This window comes from Lissotriton helveticus, chromosome 6, assembly GCF_964261635.1.
Source record: "Lissotriton helveticus chromosome 6, aLisHel1.1, whole genome shotgun sequence".
Taxonomy (NCBI): Eukaryota; Metazoa; Chordata; class Amphibia; order Caudata; family Salamandridae; genus Lissotriton; species Lissotriton helveticus.
This window is the reverse complement of record NC_136067.1, coordinates 877,045,818-877,073,143: the sequence shown is the minus strand read 5'-3', so window position 1 is coordinate 877,073,143 and position 27,326 is coordinate 877,045,818. Positions and strand designations below refer to the sequence as shown.

Below are 27,326 nucleotides of genomic sequence, written 5' to 3'. Positions count from 1 at the left end.
ATAATTAGGCAAAAGGGCAGCAAAAAGATGAAAACAGCTAATACAGACCATACAAAAATTTCTAATAGTGGTAATAACAATATCCATGATGAAAGCGGCCCTACAAATTAAGTAACATGCAAGATAGTATGAAAGCACATGAGGGCACTGCAGTTGTGAGCATGGTGATAACCACATATTTCGTATATCTTTGGGGTGGTGGATGTGTGTACAATAGTCTCAGTTGTACTGCTGGGTGGTGTGCAAATGGCATGAGATTAGAGACGTTTACTGTTGTGAGCGATGTGATACACAACTATATAGCATATCCAGGTTGTCTTGATATTTGTACAATATTCCTTCGAAAGGGTACGCTGGATATTTGGATGTGGCGTGTAATTAGCGATATTTGCTGTGTCTGTACTAAGTAGATGTACAAGTAATTTTCTAACATGTCCTGTTGAGAGGCTGTGTATGTTGACCAATCAAGTTAATTAACTATCTAGTTGTACCTGTGGACAGTTACTACAAAATGGAGGCTTTTGAGGAGAAGGTCAGTAGTGCTGAGGGAAAAGAGACGTTAACGTGGTGGGGACGTGACCAGCTAGGAGAATCAAAGGCAGAAACAAATGAAAGAACTAGGAATAACAAAGATCAGACCACATGGAAAGAGAGTGGGTTAGAACTGTTAGGAAGAAGGGCAATTATGAGCTCCCGAGAAGTGAGGGACGCATGAACATCAAGGGTGAAGGTGGAACAGGACTTGCAGGTAGGAGAGGTGGTTGGAGTTCCCTTTTCCCATCCTATGGCTGCTGTGGGGTCTATCCTGCCCATTAATAATTATTTTTTCTGTTTCGTAGAGTGCTCAGCTTCACCTTCTTGTCACCTCAGAGCGCTTTTATGTCAAGAAGTCCCTGACCGGGAGGAAGTTAGGTTGAAGAGTACTGGGCTATGGCTGGTTTGGCCCAGACAGATGTGGGTGGGTTGAACCTCAACAGGCAGATTCAGGATTCATGCATGTGTCTTAGTGCTCAAACCCTGAGAGTGCTTTGGAGTACACCATGCTAACATTATTAATTAGTATACGAAAGATGGCATGCTTTGGTGAATGAAAGGAAGCTGTAGAGGTGTTCCAGATGGGACAAAAACGCACCTAAAAGAAGGCAGCTTCAGACTTGGGCTCCTTTAAGTACCATGCTATGAGCACGAGGCCTGCTAGCTGCCAGGAGCTGTTGTACAACATGGACATTCAGAGAAGAACTACTCAAGCCCAGGAGGGAGGGAGAAGAGGTTTTTTGGCAAGTCCCTTGTGAATCAGGCCAAAAATGTCTTGCATACAAATCACAGGCCTCTTGTTACATTGTTGTCCACTACATAATCTGTTGGATGGCGTATGGGAAATCATGCTTCAATAATATCACTTCTGAGAAGAATATGTGGCAGGTCAGCAGAATTAGGTAGGGGAATATTTCTCCAGGAAATTCAAGCGTGAAGGATGTCAGAAAGTATCAGAAATTGAAGAAATAGGGGATCAAGAAATTGTGAGTGTCACAGGTTCTGCAATCACTAAAGAGGGGAGGTTTGATTGTATCACATGTTGATGGTAAACTTTTAAAGGTAGGAGGGGGGAAGCCTGTGCAATGGTGGTAAAGACATCACATATTAGAGATTAACTCTGTGAGTATTTTTTTTTTTTTTTTTTTAGGTGAAGCAAGTTGGTGCCACCAGTGGATCTGAGGAAGATATGACAAACTAGGGGCCTACGGAGAAAAGCATTGCCTAATGGAGAGTCAGAGTATGATTTTGTTGGCGTGCTGGCGAATGTATGGGGTGGGAGAAACACTGTGCGGCACTGTGGTTACTGATAAAGGCTTAAGAGCGTTTAGCAGACTAGAATGCAGATGCAGGTGCTACAAAAGGTGTGGCAACTAGGGATTTGAAGGCGGTTGTGGATTATTTAGATACAAACCACAGAATCATTGTGGTGTTGCTGGATTATTTATGATGCTGGTGGATTATTTATCTCAGTGAAATGAAGTTGAGTTTATTTTCAAGTGACCACGAATGACATGATACAGGTGTTAGGATTTTCTTGAAAGACGGTGTTACACAAACAATTATCTCGGACAATGATGCCCAAGTACGTTCTAGGGAGTTAAGTGTGTTCTTGTTGAGCCATTGAGTAGACATAGATGTGTAGCATTGTACAACCCAAATTAAAATGAGTTGGTAGAGAGAGTCAACTGAATGCTCATGGAAAATGTATAAATAGCAGTTAAGAGTCTGTTATCTTGTAAGGAGTTAGAAAGATTTTCCTGTGCATATCACACAACTAATCGTACGGCAAATGGATTACAGCATTATTTTTAATAAGAAGAAGGGGTGATGGTAGCAAGTTCCGCCTTCACAGATGAATCACAATGATCAGCTTGGTATGGTTACAGTGAGGCAAAGGCACAAGCAAGTCAAATGAAATAGAAAGAATGGTATGGCAGCAGGAAAAGGTGAAGGGAGTGCATGGATTATGAGATGGAAGATTATGCGTAGATCAGGAAGAAGGAATTTGTGAAGAAAGCTAAATCTAAATGGTAAGACCGGTTTACAATGACGTAAGTGGATACGCAAAATGGGCTTTCTCAATGGAGGTGATAAGTGTAGTAAACCTAGAGTGGTGAAGGAAGAAGGTTTATTGCAGTTTCATTTGGTGTGGCGTTGTGTGCATGTATTTATTAATGACCTACAAGATGCTACATGCCATAAGAGAGATGCTTCAGACTGCCAGGGGAGAAGAGAGGTAGGGAGCAGAAGTGAAAAAAGAGAAGGGAGGTAGGAGCAATGTGCAGCATCCAGAAGGTAGCATCCCGGTTGCTGGAGTATAAGGTAGATAACTCACAAGGGTCAATAAATGCAAACAAACATCAATGTAAAGAACTGAAAAAGAATGATTTAGTAATCTCATTAATATATAGAGTACTATGTAGGCAGGATAGTGTGTTCCTTTCAGACATCACGTCCTGTTTTTACTACACCGTCACGTTTAAGTTTCTCCTGTGTAAGGCTGATAAGATGGGGCCAGGATGTATATTTTACTTGGTAAAAGGCATATAGAACTTGAAATACAAATAGTTATGATGCTTTATTTTGTGATGGAATTTCTCACCACAATTGCGTCACAGATTATAACCATTTTGAGGTCATCAATTAAATAAATCTCCTCTTCAACAGTGATATTTGCAGCTTGTTTGCAAAAGACATTCCAAATACATTGAGAGGTTAATACTGCTTACCTGGGCATTGTTTTCGGCAGTGCTCAGAGAAACCTGAAGCTTTTGGCATTTTTCCTTGAGACTTTCTGCTTCATTCTGAACAACCTCAAACTCACTTTTAAGCTTTCCCAAATTCTTTTGTAAAACAGTTTCTTGGCTTTGAAACTCCCTTCTCATCTCTGCCTCTTTCTGCATGCAGGCTTGCAGACTTTCGGCTGTGTACATCTGTGACCTTTTCTGAGCTTCAAGCTCATGTTCATAAAAAGATTGTGCTTTGCTGAGTTTACCTTCATAATCCTCCACAAGTTTTTTCCTTTCCTGACGTAGGTCTTCAAGCTTACAGTTCATGTCCTCCATTTGCAATCGATGCATCTCTTCGAGGGTCTCTTGTCCCTTGGATAGACATGCATTCTGAGTCTTGAGAATCTCTTGAATTTCCAGTCTATGAGTGGCTCTCAAGTCGTCCAGGGCTGACCGCTTATCCTTCTCAAACTGCAGCTGTTGCTGCATGAAGCTCCGTAGTCGCTCCTCAAACCTCTTCCTGATCTCTTCCACCTCTCTAGACATAGTCACTACTCTCTGGACGTGCTGGGCCTCCGCACAGAGTTGCATGTCTTCTACGCGGCCTTTAAAAACGTCGAACTCTGCCAAAGCTTGTTGCTTCATTTTCTTGTGCTCTTCAAGGGATTCCTCCAGACCTTGTATCCTTCTCTTGAGATCCACCTCCTCTGCAACTTTACTCTTGTACTGCATTATTTTTTCTCTGGTTTCTGCAAGGATCTGCTGAATCTCCTCCTCGTGCGCCTCCTTGATGGCTTGTATACCAGATTCATGCTCGTCATTTCTAGTATTTAAGGCATAAATCACCTGGAAATACAAAGGAATGAAGGTTAAAAAAGAGCATAATTGTTATGTTGCATTATATTAATAAATGCAATGTGCATTACAGTAATTAAACCCAATACATGAGTGTTTGTCCTATTAAACCAGTCGAATGTTTGTTCAATAAGGAATGTGGTTAATGCAACAGGAAGCTATTTATGATTTTTAGAGAATACCTAATATAGGGAACATGGGTGGTGTAGACAACCGGGACAGGTAGTCCCAAGACAGACACGATGCATTGGGCCCAGTTGTAACAACTGGGTCTATCGTCACTGGGGCCCTGGGGCTCCCATACTGCAGGCCTCCCACCCAGGTACCAAGTACCCTTTTATAGCAATTTACTCTCTGGGTAGTCAAGCAGAAGAGATAAGGGTGGCCTAGAGACTCAGGATTCAGAAATGGTACAGACAAGATGTCCTAAATTGCTGCCCCGACAATGGTTTTTCTTATCAAAAGGAAAACTATTTTATTACACACACTATCAACTACTACGCAAAAACTAAAAAATATGTACAAGAATGGGAGGTGAAAATGCCTAAGATAGCACCCTCTCAAATTTTGCCAAGATGGCACAATCAAGCTTTGATCAGTATTCACTCTTCCACTGTCGTTAACTCCGCCACAAATACAATAAACGGGTTCCCTCCCTCTGAAACTTAGAAAGGGAGACCCTAGTGTGAGTGATGCCAGAGGTCTGGCTGCCACCCTTGATCTCTGCAAGACAAAGGACATGCCCAGGCTTGCCAATAAGTGTGAGTTATTTAGCCCATTCAGATTTCGCCTCTACTTTCCTCCTCTACCAGGAGAAGGCTGAATCCCTCTGAGTCGTTCTATTCTCAGAGGAAGGCTTTAATGTACCTGCTGCCCAACAGAGTAATTAACTTGGCTCAGCAGAGTAGTTCACAGCCAGAAGCTCCTTGAGTGCTGACTCAGGAAAATACTGAAAGCCGCAAAGTATGTGACGAAGTGAAAATGTGCCCAAATTAATATTATACTGGCACTCTGACTTGTGTTTTTCTTCAATTTCAACTCAAACAGTTGCACGGCTGGGGAAATTCATAGAACTAATTCGAGCTGCACTGTCCGCGAAAATAGAGCCTCATAAAGAAAACAGTCGGCCCGAAAGTATGGGTGCCGTGGACATACCTTCCATGTAAAAACCAATGTACGTTGCACTCAAACTGTATATCTAGAATGTGACACTGTTTTTAAGGTTTTATGCTCCACCAGTTCGTAGTAACAAGCAGGGAATTTAACTTATTTGTTTTTAGATAATTCTTTTACATTGTTAGTATATTGTAATGATTTTAAATAATCGAACAATAAAAGACTTTTTCACGTTACTGGCACTTGGGACCTTATTAAGCATGTGGAAATAATTTCACTGTGTTGAATCAATGCAAAGTTAATATATGTGCCACATATTTCACCTACAGAGTGAGTATGGTAAAGCACTACAGAGTCACAGTGAAGCACTAGAAGAGACTCACTATATCCAAAATGAAATGGGAATAGGTATTGAGTTCCAAAGGAAATTATAAGGGCTGTACAGGCAATATCCGAGTTTGAAACGCTCCATACGTGACAGTCAATCTTTGTGCAGATCCTGCAGGAGCGGCCCGTGCATTAAGAGCAGGGGATAGAGGGATTTGACATACGACAACGAGGGAAACTTCAATTAAAAAAAATAAAAACATAGTTTTCTTTTTTTTAATGTACGTTTCCCTTGTCGTCGTATGTTGAGTCCCTTCCCCTGCCCCGCCGCTCTTACCTGCGGGGGCCACGCCTGATATCCTGGGCTGAATTAGACAGTTGCCCCACTCACTCTGCCCTCACATGTGTACCCACAATGGTTTCACATGCAGTTCACTCAGAGCCTCTTACCCCCACTTCTCCAGAACAGGAGACCTTATTTTAAGAGGAATATTCTTGTGGTTAGCTTTTACAGGCATTTAAGAGACGCTTTCGGTGAGTGAGACGCAGATGGTGAGACTCATTCACAGCAGAGGACCAAAACCCAGGTGGTTCAAAATCAGAAAATATAAAGAGGTTTGCTTGTTTCAGAACCAAATCTCACAGAAAACTAAAATCCAAAGATATATATAATAGTGTTTGGAAAATATAACTAAAAAAATAAAAATGTTAAAGATTTTATGCCATAAAAATTAGTACTGTGCAAAAACTAGACTAGGTTATCTCACAAGCAGCTAAAGTTATAACAAAACAAGTCTGATGAAACTTATGAGTAACAGAGCATAAAGACTGATACGGCATAATGTGATATATTCCATTTGAAGGATCATCACTGTCAGACTTTAATATTTGTTTTTTTTCTAATTGCATCACACGTAACAAAGAATCCAAGTGTGTATTTTCTATCAAGGGCAATTTAAACTCAATGAAATAACAACACCTCTGTAGAGTTGATGTTCTCAATCTATGGTAGGTATCTCAAATAAGTTGAACTGCAGTTGCAGAACGGCGTCTGATGTCAAGATGTGTTGATCTTCTTGGATAAAGCTTAAAAATAAAACCCCAGATTCATCATTGTCCTCTTTTGCGAGTCCTTAATAGCGATTATTAAGGAATCGCTATTAAAGACTCGCAAAACGGGATGCATGTAGAAATCGCAATTTATTTTGCGATTTCTACTGCTTCCTTATTTGCGATTCGCTAATTGCTAATCGCAAATAAGGAATGGCTTTCCAATTCCTTCCTATGGGCCTCAAGGCCCATAGGAATGAATGGGGAGTCATTCCTTATTTGTGATTAGCAATTAGCGAATCGCAAATAAGGAAGCGATTTCAAGGGTGCCAGGGTGTCCAAAGGACACCCTGTAGCACCCCTGAAATGCAAATGTACACTGGTGTTGCGCACACACATGTCCAAAGGACATGTGTGTGTGTAACATACAACTTAGAAAAATGCACTAATAGTTTTCGCTATTTACCACGAAGTTACACTTCGCGGTAAATAGCAGCCCCATATTGCGAATTCGCAATTTTAAAAAGGTTCATGAATAGCATTTAAAGAATCTCTAATTGAGATTCCTTAAATGCGATTCTTCGCAATATAGCGATTTCTAGTATAGCGATTTTTGCATTTGGGATGATGAATCCCAAATGCAAAAATAACGCTTGCAAAGGGCCAGATTCTCAGAATCTGGCCCTTTGCGAGCCGATTTTAGTATGATGAATCTGGCCGAAAGTGTTTTAAGAATAAAGTGTCTGCGTCTATCTGAGTGTACGGACTATGTTTAACTATCATATTCTTTGATTTATATGCCAAGTAGTTGGGACGTTTTTCATTGTCAAATGAAACAATCCAAATGTTTGGATATGAAAAAAAAAGAAAATTGTTTGGTCCATGCAGCTTTTTTTTACACAAATTAAGACTGGCACCATATTTGTTACTGCTGTCATTTATCTGACGGCCTGATACACGGATGCGTGAGACATCACATTGCACAAGATCTGTCAATCATTCATTTCATGCCTACAAAAATTCCATTACTGCGGGTAATTATTATGCTACTGAGAGAGCACAAGTTTGAAAAAAAATGTATAAGTACGCCATATTTACAAGCACGTAGTTAGTTTAAACATGTTTTGCACACGAGTGTTTTATATCCAGGAGTGAAATATACAGAGTGGTTTATATTCAGTAGTGAAATGTATAGAATGTTAAGTAGAGTAACTATAATTATAACGGTGTGAGATTAATGTAGAAATGTTGGAATATATGTGAAAACCTCATGTTCTCATGTTAAAAGAATCATGTCCGAATTAAATGTAACTTTGAAAATCCAGTATTATGTGTAGGCCTTAGGGCAATTCACAGCAAACCTGAACGTGCTGCTAAATTAATGTGAGATAAGGTTGACATGGTTCTTCCAAATGTACTATTGAACTTAGGGTTAAAAGTATATGCTTTATAGATGTGTTATTTTAGAAACGTATGCTAGTTAAGAATGTTTGCGGTTTAAATCAAGTTAACGTTTTAAGAGTGCAGGGACCTGCTGCATGTAAATCAAGTAGGCCAGAGAAGATAATGTCATGTCGTGTAAATCGTCATGTGCTCGTTAGAGAAGAGGTCGAGAGGTGTCCAGCACAGAGCTTTGAGAGTGTTTTATGACTAAAGATATGGTGGAGTCTGGAATTTGAGGCCCACTGCAGGATGAGCTGTATGCAGGTGCGAGGGTCCTAATCAGCTCGAATGAAAGGGACTTTGTTCAGTGGCGCCTTGCGCAGGCCTGTAGGAGTTTCCAGGAATTTCAGGGGGTATCAGCGCACTGAAGAAGAAGCCTGGGAACCAAGGTCAACTATAACGAGGGTCTTCAAGAGTACCATCATGGAGTTTACCGCGCAAAGATGTACCACGTGAGGGGCGTCCCAAGGGGCGTTCCTATCAGAAATGTGATTTGGTATTAGGGAAAGAGACCCGGGAGGAGAGCAGAGCAGATGATTTTGGGAGCCTAAGGAAGCGGATGGGTAGGCAGATAGGCTGATCAGGAGAGACCCATTAGAAGAGAAGAGACAAAGAGAAGTGCGTGATCTTCTTAGGAAGTCACCACGGCTGACACCTAGAGGGTTAAGATCTTGCTAAGTAGGGATGTCATTTAAAATAGTGTAGGGACAGACTAACCTTAATTTTCTTTTCTGTAATGACTTTGAGATTGCAACTTATATCTATTTTGACAACCCTTATGGTTTTTGAGCTTGTACTTATTATCTTGTTCTTCAGACTTAGATTATTCAAGAAGTTCATGTTTATAGTGATACCGATTTACCTTCTTAATCTCATTTTGAGAAGTTTGTATCTTCAGTTATCTTTGACTTTATATTAAATCTTTGAAACTTAAAAATTGGTCAGTGGTCATTTAGAGTGGTGTAAGTTCTTAAATTGATTGACTTATTGCGAAATTACCTTTTACTCAAAGACAGGTACCAACGATTCAGTCGACATAGTTTGGGATTTGGTAAGATAATTAGTAACCAGTAATCCCGCGTTAGCACTGCTTCGTACTGAATAGTCTGTGGCACTGTAATTTTCTATTTTTGTCTCGCGATCGTCACCACACAATGAGAATCTTTGACACTCATATATCACAGCACATTACGGAGATTCATAAAAAAAGAAAACGCCTTAAAAGGGCTTGATAGTGCCAGAATATGTTCTCCCGAGCGAAAAGTTGAAAACTAAAAGCTCAAAAAAGATAATTGCAACAAGGTTTGACTTAAAAGAGAGCCACATAGGAGAAAAATGCAGTCATATAAATGTAAGACCTACTCGAATTTATTCTAGTACATTTCTGTATTGTAATAATGCTGTCCACGGAGCAAACACGTTTGTTGATTATATCAAAGGCGGAAGACGTCACTGACAGTCGGTTACAACACTGTGGCTGTGTTTATAACCTTAAGGGACCATAAATGCGACAGGAGGCGTTAATGGAACACAATCCCCTCGATGTAAGGTGTTGTTACTATCTATCTTCCTTCTAACTACAGAAAGCAACATTTCGTCACCTAAACGACAGCTTGTTGAGGTGTGGGTGGCTTATTAAGCTACGCTTGACTTTAGATGAACGGTGTACATTCGGTGCTCGATTGCTACGGTCTGAAAGTGGTAACTAAGGGCTTGTGCACAGAGTATAAATTATACATTGCTCGGGGCATCATTTCGTACAAAGAACAAACTGTGGAAATCCATTATCAAATCTGGCAGTGTAATATCTAAAACAATGTTCACTGATTTCCAAATACTTCACACAAAGAACTGTATTAAATATATGTATTGTGTTTATTTTTTCCATGTGGCATTAGTTGTGGCCATCATAAATGCGCAAAAATCTAATGCAGAACAATCACTGTACCGTGTAACGACATTAAGTAATCTTTGAATGCTTCGAAATGAGGTCAAAAGCATGGAAGAACAATTTCACATTCTGAATTTTAAACAGTTTAATGGAATCCAGGATGGGACCAATGTTTATTTTTAGACGCCCAAGGCCGCGCCATACTACTGCTGCACTGCCAAGTGCAGTCACGTAGGTTTCCCAAGAGAGGTGGCACAGAGAGGTGGCATGGAGAGTTTGGCTCAGGAATGGGGAGGCGGGGCGTCTCTATGAGAGGGATAAAAGGAGGTGGCCCTGCAGTCAAATAAAACTTCATTTCAAGTATGTCTGCTCTGTGTAACAAGCATTTTCAATGCAATAGGTCTCGCAGTTGTGAGAGTTTGAGCTATTGGCATTGTGCGTGTGTGAGTGGCGTTGCGTGTGTGAGTGGCGTTGCGTGTGTGAGTGGCGTTGCGTGTGTGAGTGGTGTTGCGTGGGTGAGTGGCGTTGCGTCGGTGAGTGGCGTTGCGTGTGTGAGTGGCGTTGCGTGTGTGAGTGGCGTTGCGTGTGTGAGTGGTGTTGCGTGTGTGAGTGGCGTTGCGTGTGTGAGTGGCGTTGCGTGTGTGAGTGGCGTTGCGTGTGTGAGTGGGTTGCGTGTGTGAGTGGCGTGGCGTGTGTGAGTGGCGTGTGTGAGTGGCATGTGTGAGTGGCGTTGCGTGTGTGAGTGGCGTTGCGTGTGTGAGTGGCGTTGCGTGTGTGAGTGGCGTTGCGTGTGTGTGAGTGGCGTTGCATGTGTGTGAGTGGCGTTGCGTGTGTGTGAGTGGCGTTGCGTGTGTGTGAGTGGCGTTGCGTGTGTGTGAGTGGCGTTGCGTGTGTGTGAGTGGCGTTGCGTGTGTGTGAGTGGCGTTGCGTGTGTGAGTGGCGTTGCGTGTGTGAGTGGCGTTGCGTGTGTGAGTGGCGTTGCGTGTGTGAGTGGCGTTGCGTGTGTGAGTGGCGTTGCATGTGTGTGAGTGGCGTTGCGTGTGTGTGAGTGGCGTTGCGTGTGTGTGAGTGGCGTTGCGTGTGTGTGAGTGGCGTTGCGTGTGTGTGGCATTGCGTGTGTGTGAGTGGCGTTGCGTGTGTGAGTGGCGTTGCGTGTGTGAGTGGCGTTGCGTGTGTGAGTGGCGTTGCATGTGTGAGTGGCGTTGCGTGTGTGAGTGGCGTTGCGTGTGTGAGTGGCGTTGCGTGTGTGAGTGGCGTTGCGTGTGTGAGTGGCGTTGCGTCGATGAGTGGGGTTGCGTGGGTGAGTGGCCTTGCGTGGGTGAGTTGCGTTGCGTGTGTGAGTGGCGTTGCGTGTGTGAGTGGCGTTGCGTGTGTGAGTGGCGTTGCGTGTGTGAGTGGCGTTGCGTGGGTGAGTGGCGTTGCGTCGGTGAGTGGCGTTGCATCGGTGAGTGGCGTTGCGTGTGTGAGTTGCGTTGCGTGTGTGAGTTGCATTGCGTGTGTGAGTGGCCTTGCGTGTGTGAGTGGCGTTGCGTGTGTGAGTGGCGTTGCGTGTGTGAGTGGCGTTGCATGGATGAGTGGCGTTGCGTGGATGAGTGGCGTTGCATGGATGAGTGGGGTTGCGTGGGTGAGTTGCGTTGCGTGTGTGAGTGGCGTTGCATGTGTGAGTGGCGTTGCATGTGTGAGTGGCGTTGCATGTGTGAGTGGCGTTGCATGTGTGAGTGGCGTTGCATGTGTGAGTGGCGTTGCATGTGTGAGTGGCCATGCATGTGTGAGTGGCGTTGCGTGTGTGAGTGGCGTTGCATGTGTGAGTGGCGTTGCATGTGTGAGTGGCGTTGCGTGTGTGAGTGGCCTTGCGTGTGTGAGTGGCGTTGCGTGTGTGAGTGGCGTTGCGTGTGTGAGTGGCGTTGCGTGTGTGAGTGGCGTTGCGTGTGTGAGTGGCATTGTGTGTGTGAGTGGCGTTGCGTGGATGAGTGGCGTTGCGTGGATGAGTGGCGTTGCGTCGATGAGTGGGGTTGCGTGGATGAGTGGGGTTGCGTGGATGAGTTGCGTTGCGTGTGTGAGTGGTGTTGTTTGGGTGAGTGGCGTTGCGTGGGTGAGTGTGGTGTTGCGTGGATGATAGCGGGCTTGCGTGGGTGTGAGTGGCGTTGCGTGTCTGTAAGTGTTGCTGTGTGGGTGAAAGTGGCACAGAGCCTTTGATGTGGCCACTTACTGATTAGCATTATTAAAATCTGCATGAAAATGTATTTTATTATTACTATTTATTCTTTGCCAAGCACTCATCACTGATCTGGGAAGCAGTCAAAGTGCATAAATAAAAGTAAGTGAACTCTGATCCTGGGGGATTTTGGTAGATGTTTACGTACAGACATACACAATACAACGCACATACCTTAAATGGAAAATATAAATGCAACTTACCTTTATCTGTCGGGAAAAAAAATTGGGTAGGAAAACTAGTTTGGTTAATGCAATCACTTTAGGCCCCTGCATGCTACAAGCGGGGACGCATTTTTAGTTTGAAGAATGTGATAAGCTGAAGGAGGAGGGGGTGCGAGGGATGAGGGAACACGGCCTGGGGGAAGCTGGCTGGGGAGGGGGAGGAGAAATGCAAGGAAGTTAGGGGAGGAGAAGCCGAGAAGCCGCAGAGCGCACTCTGGGCGAAGCCCTTTGATGTGCGGCAAATGGAGGGAGGCTGATGCGCGTTCATGTTTGAACACGTGGTTCACATGAACTGCATGAAAACGCCAGCAAAAAGCTGGTGGTTTCATGAGCATTTTGAGCACTTGAATTCTTGTTCCTCAATGCGCTTGCGCGCATTTAAGGTCACGAGACCTAAAAATGGCCCAACACTGTAGTATTTCACAATTCCAACAGCATCATCATGTGCCTTCAAAATACACAGCCACTATTTTCCTAGGTGCTGCTATAGTTTGTAGCAGTGCTTGAAATGGAAAAATAGAAGTGCAGGTAGTCTGGAACCAGAGTACCTGTTTGTTTCTGAGAAGTGCCGGTACTCTCTGATTTAAAAAATTACATTTCTCTTGAGAAGTGCTGGTACTCTCCCTCTCAAAATAATAGGTCCTGGCACTCAGTACCAGACAGTCCCGGGCCACTTCAAGCACTGGTTTGGACATTATCAGTATACCTGTTGCTTCTTTGAATAACACAAGAACACAGAAAAGCCTGCAGATGGAAGACTGGCAGCATGCAGACACTTGGCCCCTGGATCAACAGGGGCTGTAATGGTGGTGGTGAGAACAGTGATTAGGATTAAAGATCTAGGTAAGGTAACCTCACATAATCCAGAACCCACCAACGAACATCAGCTACACTTAGGGCTGGACCAGCTAGGCTACAGATATAGGTAGGAGAGAAGACAGAAGATCAACAGATGCCTCCGCCAAGGTAATGCCCACAACACATGGGTGAACTAAGAGGAAAAGCAAGTGCAGTCTAGACAATTACAATCACAGGAGAAGGAGTAGTCTCTAGGCACATAGCACCATGATAGAAACAAGGAGTTCTAAGCTATGAGAAATAGACGCATCCACAAAGTATCCTGTTGAGCAGATGTCTAAGACCTGGGCAAAGAGCTTCTTCATGGATCAGTGCCAGAGAGAGAGCACCAGTTTTAAACAGCTTACGATCAGCGCAATAAGGTTGTTTTAGCCTTCCTACGATGCTGTGGGAGGTACTGCTCAACAGCCTCTCCTCAACAGAAAACTACAGAAATCTGTTTTCAAACTAGCCGAAAGTTATGTTCCATGCAGAAAAAAAGTTCTGATTGAAGAACATCAGATATCAATTAATCAATCAATCAATACATTTGTAGAGCGCGCTACTCACCCGTGAGGGTCTCAAGGCGCTGGGGATGGGGGTTGCAGCTACTGCTCGAGGAGCCAGGTCTTGAGGTGTTTCCTGAATGTGAGGTGGTCCTGGGTCAGTCGTAGGTGGGAGGGAAGGGAGTTCCACGTCTTGGCAGATATGATTCTACCTCATCAATCAGAGCGATGACCATCAGTATTGAACTAGGTCGACCTCCTCACTTCAATGCTTTTCAGTGTACACAAGTAACCAAAAGGCGTCACCAGGCCCCTACAAAATTCACATAACTAAACATAGCTTTGGTGTGTGGCAGTGCTCTGAGACGGGGAAAGGCCTCTGACTGCATAATGGATTATAATAAAAGAATTGGAGAAGAGGTAGGGTTCAGACACTCTTAAGGAGGCAGTGATGCCATCCTTATTAAACCACATGAATGCATATCCAAATAACCTTACTCACCTAAGGCTGATTTCCAGCTAACTCATAGTGGCCAAAATCTTGAAGTGAGCACTCAGTTAAACTGAAAATTACTTGGAATATTATCATCTTTTCAGCAGAGTAGCCCCTGCAACTCTTGGCATGTCAAATTACAGAGACTCGAATTTTAAAGGTCAAATATTAACTGCAGACCTGCACAGAGATGGGCTGCTAAGCTGCATTGATTCTCCTAGATTTCTATGCACCATGTGAGGCTGTGGACCAGATAACTCTCCTACGGACTATACAATAACTGACTGAAATTCTATTTCTTACCGAGATGGACTCCTTTTTATTGGACAGTCCTAGCATGGAGAGTCAAGCACGAGGGTGAGTTTGGCTTTCTTGCACATCTATATTGTCCCACTGGCCGAGATGCTCAAGGGTTTAAGATACATCTTAATGTCTGCTTAGATCACACATATATTCACTACAGGAATCTTTCCAAAAGACCTAAAAAAAGGAGTACACAAGCCCATTATTAAAGAAAACTAACCTGGACCCACTTGACCTTGCCAACCACAAACCAAAGGGAGCTTTCCTGGGCAAACTGATAAAGAGCAGCATTCACCCAGATGTGCCAATTAATTGAAGATAACTCTATACTTACTGACTTCCAAACAGGATTCAATCCGGGAAGAGGCACAGAATCAGCCCTTATCACCATTTGGGATGACCTTAAAAACACAGTAGACCGCAACAGGGTTGCTGCACTACTTCTCTTAGATCTCTCAGATGCCTTCAACACAGATGACCAGGTCACTGTAATCCAAAGTCTCTAAAAAGCTGGCATAGAGGGGACTACTACCCTCGACTGGATCACATCTTACCTTCAAAACAGAACAAATGTCATATATTTTCCACCTTTCTCATTTAAACCGTTTTTCACAAAAGTAGGGGTCACTCAAGGCTCTACCATCTTACACACGCTTTTCAACATCTGCATTAAGTCATTACCGGAAATCATCAATGAATTTCAACTCACATGCTATAACTATGCAGTTGACACGCAAATACTTCTTAAACTGAAAAGCCCCAAAGACATTGGAAACTCACAAATCTTCAGTTGCCTCAGAGCCGTTGATCAGTAGATGACATGGAGCCATCTCAAATTGAATGCCTCCAAAATGCAAATACTCACATGTGCCGATTGGAAAAATTATGAGCCACTTTGTGCCCTGCCTAACGATCTGGGACCACCTCCTAAAATATTGAAGAAAGTAAGAAATCTAGGAATTACCATGGACACCAAGGTATCAATGAATGCCCAAGTGGACAAATTAGCAAGATCAAGCTTCATTACTATGAAAACACTGCGACACATCTTCCTCCACTTGGGATTTCCACACAAGGTCCAAGCCACTATCTGTCTTGTACTGTCTAAACTTGATTACACCAATGCCCTTTACCACAAATCATCTTTATCAACTATGAAAAGTCTACAATGGATTCAGAACTTTGCTGCCAGACTACTCACATGTGTAAAGCCACAAAACCACCTCTCAACTGCCTTGTGGGCCCTACATTGGTTACCAGTTGCCAGAAGATCTGCATTCAAGCTGCTTTGTGTCACTCAGAGAGCAATACATGGAACAGGACCACTTATTATCAGGAATACAATCACCAAATACATTCAACAAAGGAACGTCTGCTCCAGAATGGCACCTCGCCTCAAAGTCCCAGCATACAAGAAAAACACATAGGTTGCACATCTTGCTCAGTTCAAGCAGCCAAACTATGGAATTTATTACCCCCAACATAGGATCCACAGATAACTATCATATCTTCGGAAGACTACTCAAGAGTTGGCTCTTTTCTACATAACCATCATGCTCAGACACAAATGTACAGCATATCCCTATATAAACATTTAATTTGATTATATGTATGTATCTAGATATTTGTTTTTCTTGATATAATTATGTATATTTATATGTACTTATGCATCTATATATTTATTACATTATTCCTACAGTAAAAAGAAACTTTGACTCTCTCAATCCCTATATTTCACACTACACCTCTCTCAATATATCCTCTACCTCCACTCTCTGACTCATCCCAAACCTCATTCTACTACTATGATCTCCAAAATAACCCTTTCTAGACGCTTCCCTCCTCTGTCCCTCCTTGGATCACCCCACACCTCATTTTAATACTATGATCTACCTAATCCAGTTCTAGAGATTCTTACCTCATCCATCTCTCCTTATACTCATCCCAAACAGCACCTTGTTACTATGATCTCCCAATAAACACTTTCTAGACTCTTCCCTCTTCTATCCCCCAACTATCCTTTGCAATCCAACGCCACCGCTCAAATTATGTCACATTTCACTATACTAATCCACCACTAGTCCTTTTCGGGTACGGAGTGGCGTGCTACTCGCCAAAAAGCATTTTGACACCTCATATAGGGTAGTAAGCGTTATATAAATACAATTACAATTCAATACAATACAATGTAAGGCATGTATAAGTTCGCACATCCTGAATGCTGGAAATTACACTGTTTTGCTTTGTTTTAGCTAGTTTACATATATGGTTTGGCACTTGTATGTGCTCTTTGGTGAGTGAGCATTTTCTAAAATTAATAAAGAAATATTATATAAAAAATATGGACACCGGTGACACTGAGGTATTGTTGGAGTTTCACTAAACATCTGGAGATGCCTCCATAATTAGCAACTGCTATCACAACTGGCTTACTAAAACAACTGGCTTGTAGTGGATGGGAAAGAGAAGAGCTTCTGTAGGAGAAGATAAATATATGCCCTTCATGTGGCCATCTGTAAAAGGTTCTTTTGACCAAGTCAGTGGAAAATATTATTCATTTATTTATTCAGATTTTTTTGATCGCATTCACATGCCACAGTGCAGAAGCTTCATAGCCTAAAATTAACCAAAACATCAGAAGGATGGGCCTTGTACGAAAAGAAGTTCACTTGTTGCATTTGTCCCTCAGGTAGCCGTCAAAACCTGCTTTACAAGTAGTATGGTTTTGGTGCAGGAATCCCAAGAGATGGAATCTCTGATTCCAAGTGGTATCCTCTCACCAAAACCCAACCCTTGAAAGATAATGAGCCTGGTATGGGGAACAAAATGTGGTCCTAGTTTTACCACATTCTTTTTTGCAGATAATCTCAACTCTAGGCCAATTCTGGGCCCTTCCATGTATACATTATTGCAAAAACTGAGCTAGATAAGACTATACATATGGTAACCATAAACGTCATAGGTGTCTAGGTCATGTTAAATCACACGGCTAACCCCATCGTTTGCGCAACATTTGGGATGGGTGATTTAAAAATAAAGGTCATGGACATTGGGAGGGACAAAGCTGCATAAATGCAATGCAGTAAACTGTGCTCTTCTGTGTCATTTTATGGTGATATAATATGAATAATCTGACATCTTTTAATAACAACAAAAACATTTAAATTCAAATGCCAAAGCATGATGATTTTCATTATATCGTTTAGGGACCCACAAACTGTTTTAGTACACACAACTGTCTGTGCTTTTGATTTGTTGTCAAATTACAGTGTGCTTTTTATGTAAACTCATAAAAACTGTCCTTTTGTAAACTGGTTCTGCGATGTTATTTTACACCTTCCTATATAGTTCAAGAAGCGCTCTGACAAACACATATCTTTTTCCTTTAAATGACTGCCTAACCTTTAGGGCTTACTTGTATCATTAGACAAAACTGAAAACAAATCGGTGAAACTACTGATATCCACCTTCAGAACGTTAGAGTTTTGACACCTAATTAGCATTATTTGGCTCTGTGTAAAATACAATTTTGAAAGAGAATGTCCCCAGCTCAGAATGGATTTAGGTTCGACCTGATAAGGTAAAGTGTCTGGCAAGAAATAGTGTAGTAGCAAATCCAGAACATGCAAATCTTTAATTTAACACCCATCCCTAAGTTACTCTATTCACTTAATAAGTACTATGAAACATTGCCTTTTAAGTGATTGGGGTCTACTTAGTTCTTGCTCGTCCAACTTCACAGCTTAGCTGGAGAGGCTGTTGCATCTAGGCTCTAGAAACAGCTCTTAAGAGTGCACTAACTAGGAATGTGTGAGGCTTGCAATAGTATGCACAACCTTCTATACAAAAGAGCCTTAGTGGACCCCACATAAATCCAGTGGCGGTTAGTGACCCACAAAAAAGGTAGGTCGACATTAATACTTTTAGAAAAACATAGACAAATAAACAAACATTAAAATATGAAAAAAAGTTTCACTTACCTTAGACTGCAGCACGTCAGACTCCGAGCGCGAGGACCCACAGCTCCCACAGGTCCTTATTCAATCCAGACACTGCTCACATGCTGCATGAGTGAATTGTCTGGATTGGCTGGAGCAGGCTGTCTCAGCGCTCAGGAGAGCACTGAAAGCCTCTGCCTGCTCTCCAACCCGGCTGTCTAAGAGAGCCGGGTTGGACAGTTTGAATTATGTATGTGGGTTTGGCCGTAGCAAGGTAGCCAGCCAAACCGACATGCTCACTTCATACTGAACGGGCCACTCATTATCGCTGCCAATCAGCAGCAATGACAAACTGGCTCCGCCCTGCCCTCTCTGTTCGACAGAAAGCCTGAAAAATAAAATGGTAACAAAATCCTTTTGTTACCATTTTATTTTCCAGCTTTCTGCGCAGCAGTGTGAGGGGGCGGCGTTCATCTCCTCCAACGGAGGAACTGCTGCTGCATAAATCACTGTCTTACCTCAGTTTCACAACACAGTGGTGACAAGACACAAGCCCATGGGGCTGACGAAGCACACTTAAACCATCACAAAGTTAAGTACTTAAATCACCACCCACGTATGTTGTGTTACTTCTGTGCCTTGATGCCCCTCATTTTCAACTTGCTTGGGACAAATTTCACAGAATGGCTAAGTGGGAGCAGGCATCAGCTTTCGCCTGACCACAAATACAACACCCACATTGTGACGTACCTCCTGCACAAAAGCAGCTTCAGATCTTGGTAAAAATTCCACAGGCTCAAGCAGGCCCGGACTGGCTGTGAGAAGTTGGCCTGATGTATGATGTCTCCAATTCTGGGGGCACCTTATATCAGTTCAAACAATCCCTTATGGTGATGGTTGTAAGTCAACCTTAAAGACAAGCTATCCTAGAGGTAGCATGGACTAAGCAGCCTAAAGGCTTAACTCAAGAGGACAGGTGAAGCCAGCTGTTTTACCATATGCAATCCTGTAATATCAAATGAAAGGACACCACACAAGTTATATATTATAAAAATATATGTATTTATTCTCAGAATAATCCTCTATACTCTTTATGAGTATAGAAGCACAAGCGTTTAAACAAAAGCACAGTATAACATATGAAAGTTGCACAATTATGGATGAGGCCGGTGGCCACTCAAACCATGTATCACAAAAGTGATATAAGTATCACTAATCGATCAGTGGTAAGGCCTAGGGCCTTGGGAATCGCTGGGACTACACTGGAATAACAGCAGTTAGGACGGGAGTAGCCCGCGGGAATCGGGTGCAGCGCTAAAAGCACACGCATGCACCAATGCAAAGTCAATGGTGCGTAAAAGTTATCGAGTTACAGTTTTAAGAGTCTTCCGACTGGACTAGAAGGACAAAACTTTAGACTTAGACACTAGAGGTGTAAACCACTACAGGAGCACCGGCGTTCAAGAGTTACCTCACCCACAGGAAGCGGGTGCACAGGTGCAAAAGCATGTTGGGTCTCGTCGTGAAGATCTAGGGTGCCTGGAGATGAAGATTCTGCAGGCGGCCAGTAGAGAAGAGTCCGGTTGGATCCAAGGGTGGATCGAAGATGTAGAGTACCTGAAAGCAGAGGGGACAGAGTCTGGGTCACTAGCCAGTGACCAGGAAGGAACCAGGCAATGTCGGGCGCAATCAGGTGGTTGTCGTGAAGCTTGTCTCCGCTGCCACGTGGACTCTGGGGCACCAAGGATGTCCTGGAGTGAGTCACAAGCTGTCCCACGAAGGCTCTCGCTGTCGGCGGTGTCGGCTTCCGGATCGGAGTCAACAGGCCTTGGCAAATGCAACCCACGCAGGATTCGAAGATCGCTTCTTACTCGGACCAGCAAGGTCTGAGCGGGTGCTCCTTTTCAGGGGAGCGAGGGCCAGTCTGGAGCAACCAGACTAGCAGAGCAAATTCAAAGGTTCGTCGGTACTGGGGCCACTAGCCAACGGGAAAGCAACCGGACCAAAGCGTCGAGCAGGAAAATGCAAAAGGGCCCCACGCAGCACTCGATGAGTGTGGAGGGGTGAGCTTCGGTGCAAAAGCTGCTCGGGACTGGAGCTTCTCAAACTCCAATGCACAGCTTCGAGGGAGCCTCGGATGCTGCACGGTCAGCACTTCGTCATTTTTCCAAGATGGCCGGCCCCACGCTCCAGGTAGCCTCCACGGGTCTCAGCTTTGCAGGGACTGTGGATCAGGCTGTTGGAAGGCAGGCACGCTGGGTCTTGTCGATCTCTGTCGCTCGAGTTCCGGCGGGAACTGCAACAAAGCAAACGGTGATGCGCTGGATGGTGTCTGTTTGCACAGTGTGGTCACTCCTTGACCACAAGGGTGATTCTTTAGTCTTCCACGTCGAGTAGGATGTCGAAGGGTCCAGAGTTTCGTTTCATAAGTTTCAGTCAGGATAATCTGATGTGCATTGGCACAGCTCCTGCCTTTATTCCAAATCAAGGGGCTGGATTACCTGCTAGGTCCCTCCTATGAGTGGGACCCAGGAAGGGGGTGGTTACACCCCTTTCCCTTTGTCCAGTTTCGCGCCAGGACTGGGGCTGGAGTGCCCCAGAACCGGTTTGACTGGATTTTGCCTGGGACACCTTGTGCGCCCCAGGCAGTGTCTAGTTTCTTTAACCCCTCCCTGCTCCAATCCACTATCTCCTGTCTGGGGTGGTGTAGCACCTCCCTGTGACAGGAAACCCTTTGTCCAGGCCTCCCCAGCCAAGTTTCGGTCAGCAGCAGGAGGTAAGACTTGTGTCGGGGCAGCAGCATCCATTTTGTGATGCTGAGGCTCTGGTTAGGATTAACCGCGTTTTAAATAAAGTAACATGTCTTCTCCCTCTAGAAGGGTGGAATGCTACCCCCCTCGCCAGAACTGGCGAGGGGGTAGTATTCCAAAGTGTATGACACCAAACACGACATGTTTTGATAAAGCCAAACCAAAGTTAGCATTAACCGCGAGGATTATAATGCACTTAAGAGTATATGGTATGGCAGTATCACTGGAACAGCACTAAGGAAATGGCTCTGAACGCTGCAGACAGGCTCAGCTCATGCTAGAGCACCATCTCACATAAAACCACGCAATCTGCCTCCAGGATTGTTAAGGCCTGCCATAGGAGTGACTTATAGGTATATATGTGTCCAGATATAGGTTTAGACATAGGTATACTATATCTAAGCAAGGGGTGATTACACCACCTTGCCCCAGCTGAGGGATCAGCCAGTTGTGTCGATTTAAGTACCAGCCAGGGGTGGCAAAAGATATGCTGCAGCCCCTGGTAGGCCTTGGATGCATCTATGCCTTGGGCACCTATAGTGCACTGTACAGGGGCTGATAAGGTGTCCAGTACCAAATTGGTTATGTACCTATAGTACATGTCTGTGAATTTAGAGAGAGAACAGCAGGCTGTGGGTCTGATTAGCAGGCCCACAGCCACATTAAGTCGAAAACCAGTGAAGCAAAAAGCAAAAATTGGGGTGACCATATGATAGCAGACCCTACTCTCCTACACTGGCCGTTGCGGGAACCGGGCAATCCCCCGGTGCGCGGCAAGGGTGGGGGCTGGTTTTGGACCTCTGGGGGCCGTTTTTGTTACAGGGCCGTTTTTGCACCGTTGCTGCAAAAACGGCCCTGTAACAAAATCAGCCGAAAACCGGCCCTGGCATAGAGTGCGGTCGCACCCGCCCCACCGGTCGCACCCCCCCCCACCCGGGGGGTGGGGGGGCGGCCGAGCACTTTGCCAGGGCCGGTTTTGGTTCCCAGTCCGCCCTTGGGCCCAAGTGACTCATATACATATATGAAATAGGCACGTCTTTTGAAAGGCATAAAAAAATGTATTTATACTGTCTTGGTTCTAGAGGAAAGGGATGAAGAATTCCCTCTGATTTTGGTAACAGCAATATGTGCAGCCTGCAACCCACCTGCCAGTGGTTACTTTGTATGCATTGTTTCTATAGCAAAGTCTACTGTTAGTAACAAAGAGCCAGATGAACAACGTTTTTTTGAGCTCGCAAACGGCCCGATTTGCAGAATTGGGTTATTTACGACCGCAAATTAGCATTCTAAAATGTACAAACCCTATTTTGTGATTCGGTCACCTATTACCGAATCGCAAAATGGGTTTTTGATTCGGTATTAGGAAGGGGCGTGTTTGGGCATATCTTCTTAACAGCGACTACTCACAGTGGTATGTGTGAATGTTTTAGGATCGAAATCGTAGAACATTCACATTTTAACGCCAAACTTCGAATTTGTGATAACCCATTTGCAAACGGGAAGGGGTCCCCAAGGGTACCCGTCCCCTTTGTGAATATATGCATGAACGTTTTCCTTTTTTAAATACTGCCTACGTCAAAAAAATTTAAAGAAAACTTTTCATTTTACAGTTTGAAACGCATTCCATTTTCCTTTAAGGAAAGCAGGCTGCATTTCCAAAGATACAAACATTGCTTTATTTAAAAGCAATCGCAGACATGGTGGTCTGCTGACCCCAGCAGGCCTCCATCCCTGTGATTTTTGCGATTTCCAATGGGTCGTAAATTGTGACCTACTTCATGAATAATAATAAGGCAAGTCTATTTGAGACCAACTGGGAATCGCTAAATGTGTTGAACACACATTTGTTCATCGCTGTTTGGGATTATATAATAGCGAATTGCACAAATTCGCTATTATGTAATCGCAAAAATAAAGCTATGCATATCTGGCCCAAAATGTTGACCAGAGCTCCTAAAAGCATTGCTGTTTTGTAGGATTTGTTAAGGCTTCAAGACTTTGCAAGGTCTCCTAAGCAGAGGGAGAGCTGATTAAGATGAAAACCTGATAACAGCTCGGGAATGAACAGCGGTACAGAGTACAAACTGGTGTCTGTGAAACACAGCGACAGCCTCTTTCCAGGATAAGGTCAGAAATCAACTTCTAAGTGATGCTAGAATGTCAACAAAGCCTGTAGGGTTAATGGGTTGTGCTTCATGGAGCTCGTAGGCAAGGTTAAATCCCATAGAGACGGGAATAACTCATCACAATGGCTTTCCGGCGTTTAATTTCTGAGTTAAGAAAATCTCTTAAGGGATGTACAGATAAAGAGCAACAGCTGCTAAAAAGTATGAAAGGCTGCACTAAATAAGACAAAAAAGATAAGCTATTGCAAATGAAAGCAGCAAAGAGGCATACTATCTTGCCTAGAGATAAACGGCACCGAGGGCCAGATTTACAAAGCATTTTTCCGGTCGCAAACAGCCCGATTCTGCAGGCCGTTTGTGACCAGAAAAACACTTTTTCCAATGTACAAAATAAGATTTGGTAACTTGTTACCGAATCGCACTATGCATTTGATATTAGGTATTTGGAAGGGGTGTGTTTAGTGCGTCAATTCTAAATACGGAATAGGTATGTATTATTGTTTTGCGAACGATTTCCGATCAGAAAACAGTAAGGGCCAGATGTACGGAGCTTTTTTCAACTTGCAAACGGCCCCATTTGGTGATTCGGGCTGTTTGTGACCTGAAAAAAGCATTTTTAAATGTACAAAGTCCTATTTGCGATTTGGTAAGCTATTACCAAATCACAAATTGGGGTTGCGATTCGCTATTAGGAACGGGCGTGCCAAGGGCATCCCTTCCGAATAACGAGTCGCAGGGGCATGCATGAATGTGTTTTGGACTGGAGTGGGGTTGCAAAACATGCATACTTTACTGACTCTGTGAAGGAGGTGGTAACCCATTCCCAAACTGGAAGGGGCCCTCAAGGGACCCTTTGCCCTTCGGGAATGTGGGTGCCAACAATTTTTAAGAGCAGGCAGTGGTTCATGTGCCTACACTTAAAAAAAATAAAAAGGAAACTTTTAATTTTTCTTTTTCAAATGAATCCCGTATTGCTTTAAGGAAAATGGGCTGCATTTCATAATAAAAAAAACAGCTTCATTTGGCCACCATCCCTGTGAGTGTAGGCAATACCCAATTGCTTGCAAATTACAACCTGCCTCATGAATATTAATGAGGCAGGTCCCTTGTGACCCATTGGGAATCGTAAAAAGTGTAAAACACACTGTTGTACATAGCTGTTTGCGATTTCCTAATAGCGAAACACAAAAATTCACTATCAAGAAATCGCAAACAGAAGTCTATGTACACCTGGTCCTAATACTTTATACCCATTCACTAAGGGGAAGGGATCCTCAATTTTTAAGAGTAGGCAGTGGTCCATGGGACCACTGCCTACTCTTAAATATTGAAACTTCAAGGTTTAATTTTTTCCTTTTTAAACGCATCCCGTTTTGCTTTACGGAAAACGGGCTGCATTGAAAAAAAAGATTGTTACATTATAAAGCAATCACAGACATGGTGGTCCGCTGAACTCAGCAGGCCACCAATCCCTGTGATGGTTAGGATTCCTAATGGGTCCCAAACCACAACCTACATTATTAATATTCATGAGGTAGGTTGATTTGAGACTCAAAAGTAATCCCTACATCAAACTCAATGAGTTTTATACATCAGAAATACTGATTTCCTAAATGCTATTTAGAGAGAATCGCAATTAGGAAATGAGTTTTTCTGATGTTTGTACATCTGGCCCTAATTAACTTAAACTTTAGAAAGGCTGGAAAGATGGAGAGCTAAGGCTAGCAAATGTACTAGGAGGGCTGCTTTCCATTTAAAAGAAGCATTAGTTAACAGCAAAAGTTGCAGTGACCACCTTATGACATAAAAGCAGGATTTGTATAAAAACTTCAAGCTGAGGCTGCAGTAGCCAAAGAAAGAAAGCTGAGGATAAGGGAAAAAAACACATGAGAAGGCATGTCAGGAGCCCTCGTTTTAGAAGATAAATACTGGCATATTCTTAAAGCAGCTTCCAGTTTACTCTTACTTGTAATTCTTATGTGTGCATGATTATACAGGCGATTTGACTGCGTACCCGAGAGACTGACACCTGTGCAGTACTGAAATGCACACCGTTTTTGTTAGCTGCTTTTTAAAGATGGTCATGATAGTTTAGCCACAAGATGACAGCCCTTAAATCAGCATCACGTCCAACCCAGTACATGTGAGTGTTACTTATTAAGGACGTGCAGAAAGTTCGTGACCACAGGTGTAAAGACCCTAATTACCATGCCTACTTAATTCTTAAGTGGCCAATGTCAGTGGACTCATGAGAACAGCGCTAACACCACAGTTCTCCGGAATGGGGCTCAGTGAAAAATGCTATCTAGGACAGTTGCATTAAAAAAGTTCACAATGACAGTGGTGGCTGACACGGATCCTGGGTGGCGGGTGGGAGATGTCGTAGAAAAAGAAAAAGTAACTCACCTTCTCGCTGGGTCTCTCGTCCGTCGTCTGTCTTCGTCCAGCCGGAGCAGAAACAGGAAGCACACAGGCTCCCCTAAGCCAATCACGACACTGTTGCCAGCAGCGTCATGAATGGTCGGAGCACTGTGGTTCGGCGCTCAAACAGGACCTGGGAGCCTGTGCATGTCCTTCACCCAGGCTGTAATACAGCTTGGGTGGAGAACATGCAAAGTGTGCATGACTGTTTGGCCTTCCCAAGACGGCTGTCCAAACCGTCATGCATACTTACAGAGTGCCCCTCGCTTCTCCCCCTGCTCTGTGAGCAGGGCAGCCCCGCCCCTCAAATCTGCCTTACCAGCAAAAAAGAAAATAATAATAACATCCAGTTAATATCATTTTATTTTTCCTTTTTTTACATTGCTGAAAAGCAGTAGGGCAACGCACCTCCACCTTAGCTGAGGAGATGCCACTGCACAAGAATGGTTTATTTCTTTTAAATGCTGTCAACCTCCAGTATTACGGTCATCCAACCCTTAGCGAAACAAGTCTTAGCAAAGACGATAGAGCTGCAACACACGAGGCCAGGCTACCTATCATTTTGTTTTGTGTCTTCAATTACTTTGTATGCTTGCTCCAAATCTTTTTAAGTATGTAAAAACAGATGGAGGAAAATTGGTTTATAATAGAAGCAGTAGCAGAGCATCCATAAATGGGGGCAGAAAATTATCAGCGAAGACGCCATGGGAATGAACTTGCTCATTTACATAGAAAACAAGCACTGGCAAATTCAATAGGTTGCGCCTACCAGACCCATCACTACCTGCGTCATAGTGCTTTTTACAAAAAATGTGGCTGTGTGCTCCCTGAGGCAACATGAAGGGAGGACATGTGGTGCAAGCCAGTAGACACGAATGCAAGCTGATAAACAGTGAAGTATAGGTGGGTGGGACCAGGCGGGCAACTAGAGCCAAATTTCGGGGAGGGGGGGGGGGGGGCTGAAAATATTTCAGGGGGGGGGGCTAATTCTTCCAACCACGCACAAAGTGGCTGTGAGAAGGGGTGACCACACAACAAAAGCCTCATTTACAACTAAATGGTCGTTTAAAGACCTGTTAAGTACACGGGTGCGGCTGCAATTACATGCTCGCCAGCCCGCGAAGCTGTCTCTGCCCGGGCTGACAGGCACGAAGGGGGGGCTGAAGCCCCGTGAGCCCAATGGGTGTTGCGCGCCTGGGTGGGACAAGCAGACAGACAAGGGAGAGAGGGCAGGTGAGGCAAGCAGATGGACAACACCAAGAGGGCGGGTGTAAATGAACAACGGGGCTTCAGCTGGGAGGCAAGCGGACAAACAAACGCTGTGACACGGCCAGCGCTTGAAGCGTCAAAACATTTCTATTTTTTATTTTAGTTTTAGCTTTGTGCTCAGGAGGGTGGGCATGGGGAACACAGACAGACAACTGAGGCTTGGCAGGTGGTCAAGTAGACAGACCGTGGATGGTGGGCAGGGAGGTACGTACACAAACAATAGCGAGTCGGAGGTA

The 27,326-nt window shown here is 43.9% G+C and overlaps 1 protein-coding gene across 5 annotated transcripts in view; it reads right to left on the bottom strand.

Moving 5' to 3' along the window:
* Nucleotides 1-27,326, bottom strand: part of FAM184A (family with sequence similarity 184 member A) — a 572,845-nt gene that overhangs the window by 344,927 nt on the left and 200,592 nt on the right. For all 5 annotated transcript variants that reach the window (XM_078648472.1, XM_078648471.1, XM_078648473.1 and 2 more), the window contains exon 2: nucleotides 3,267-4,112. In XM_078648472.1, the coding sequence (XP_078504598.1) occupies nucleotides 3,267-4,112 (846 nt within the window). The remainder of the gene's footprint in view (nucleotides 1-3,266; nucleotides 4,113-27,326) is intronic.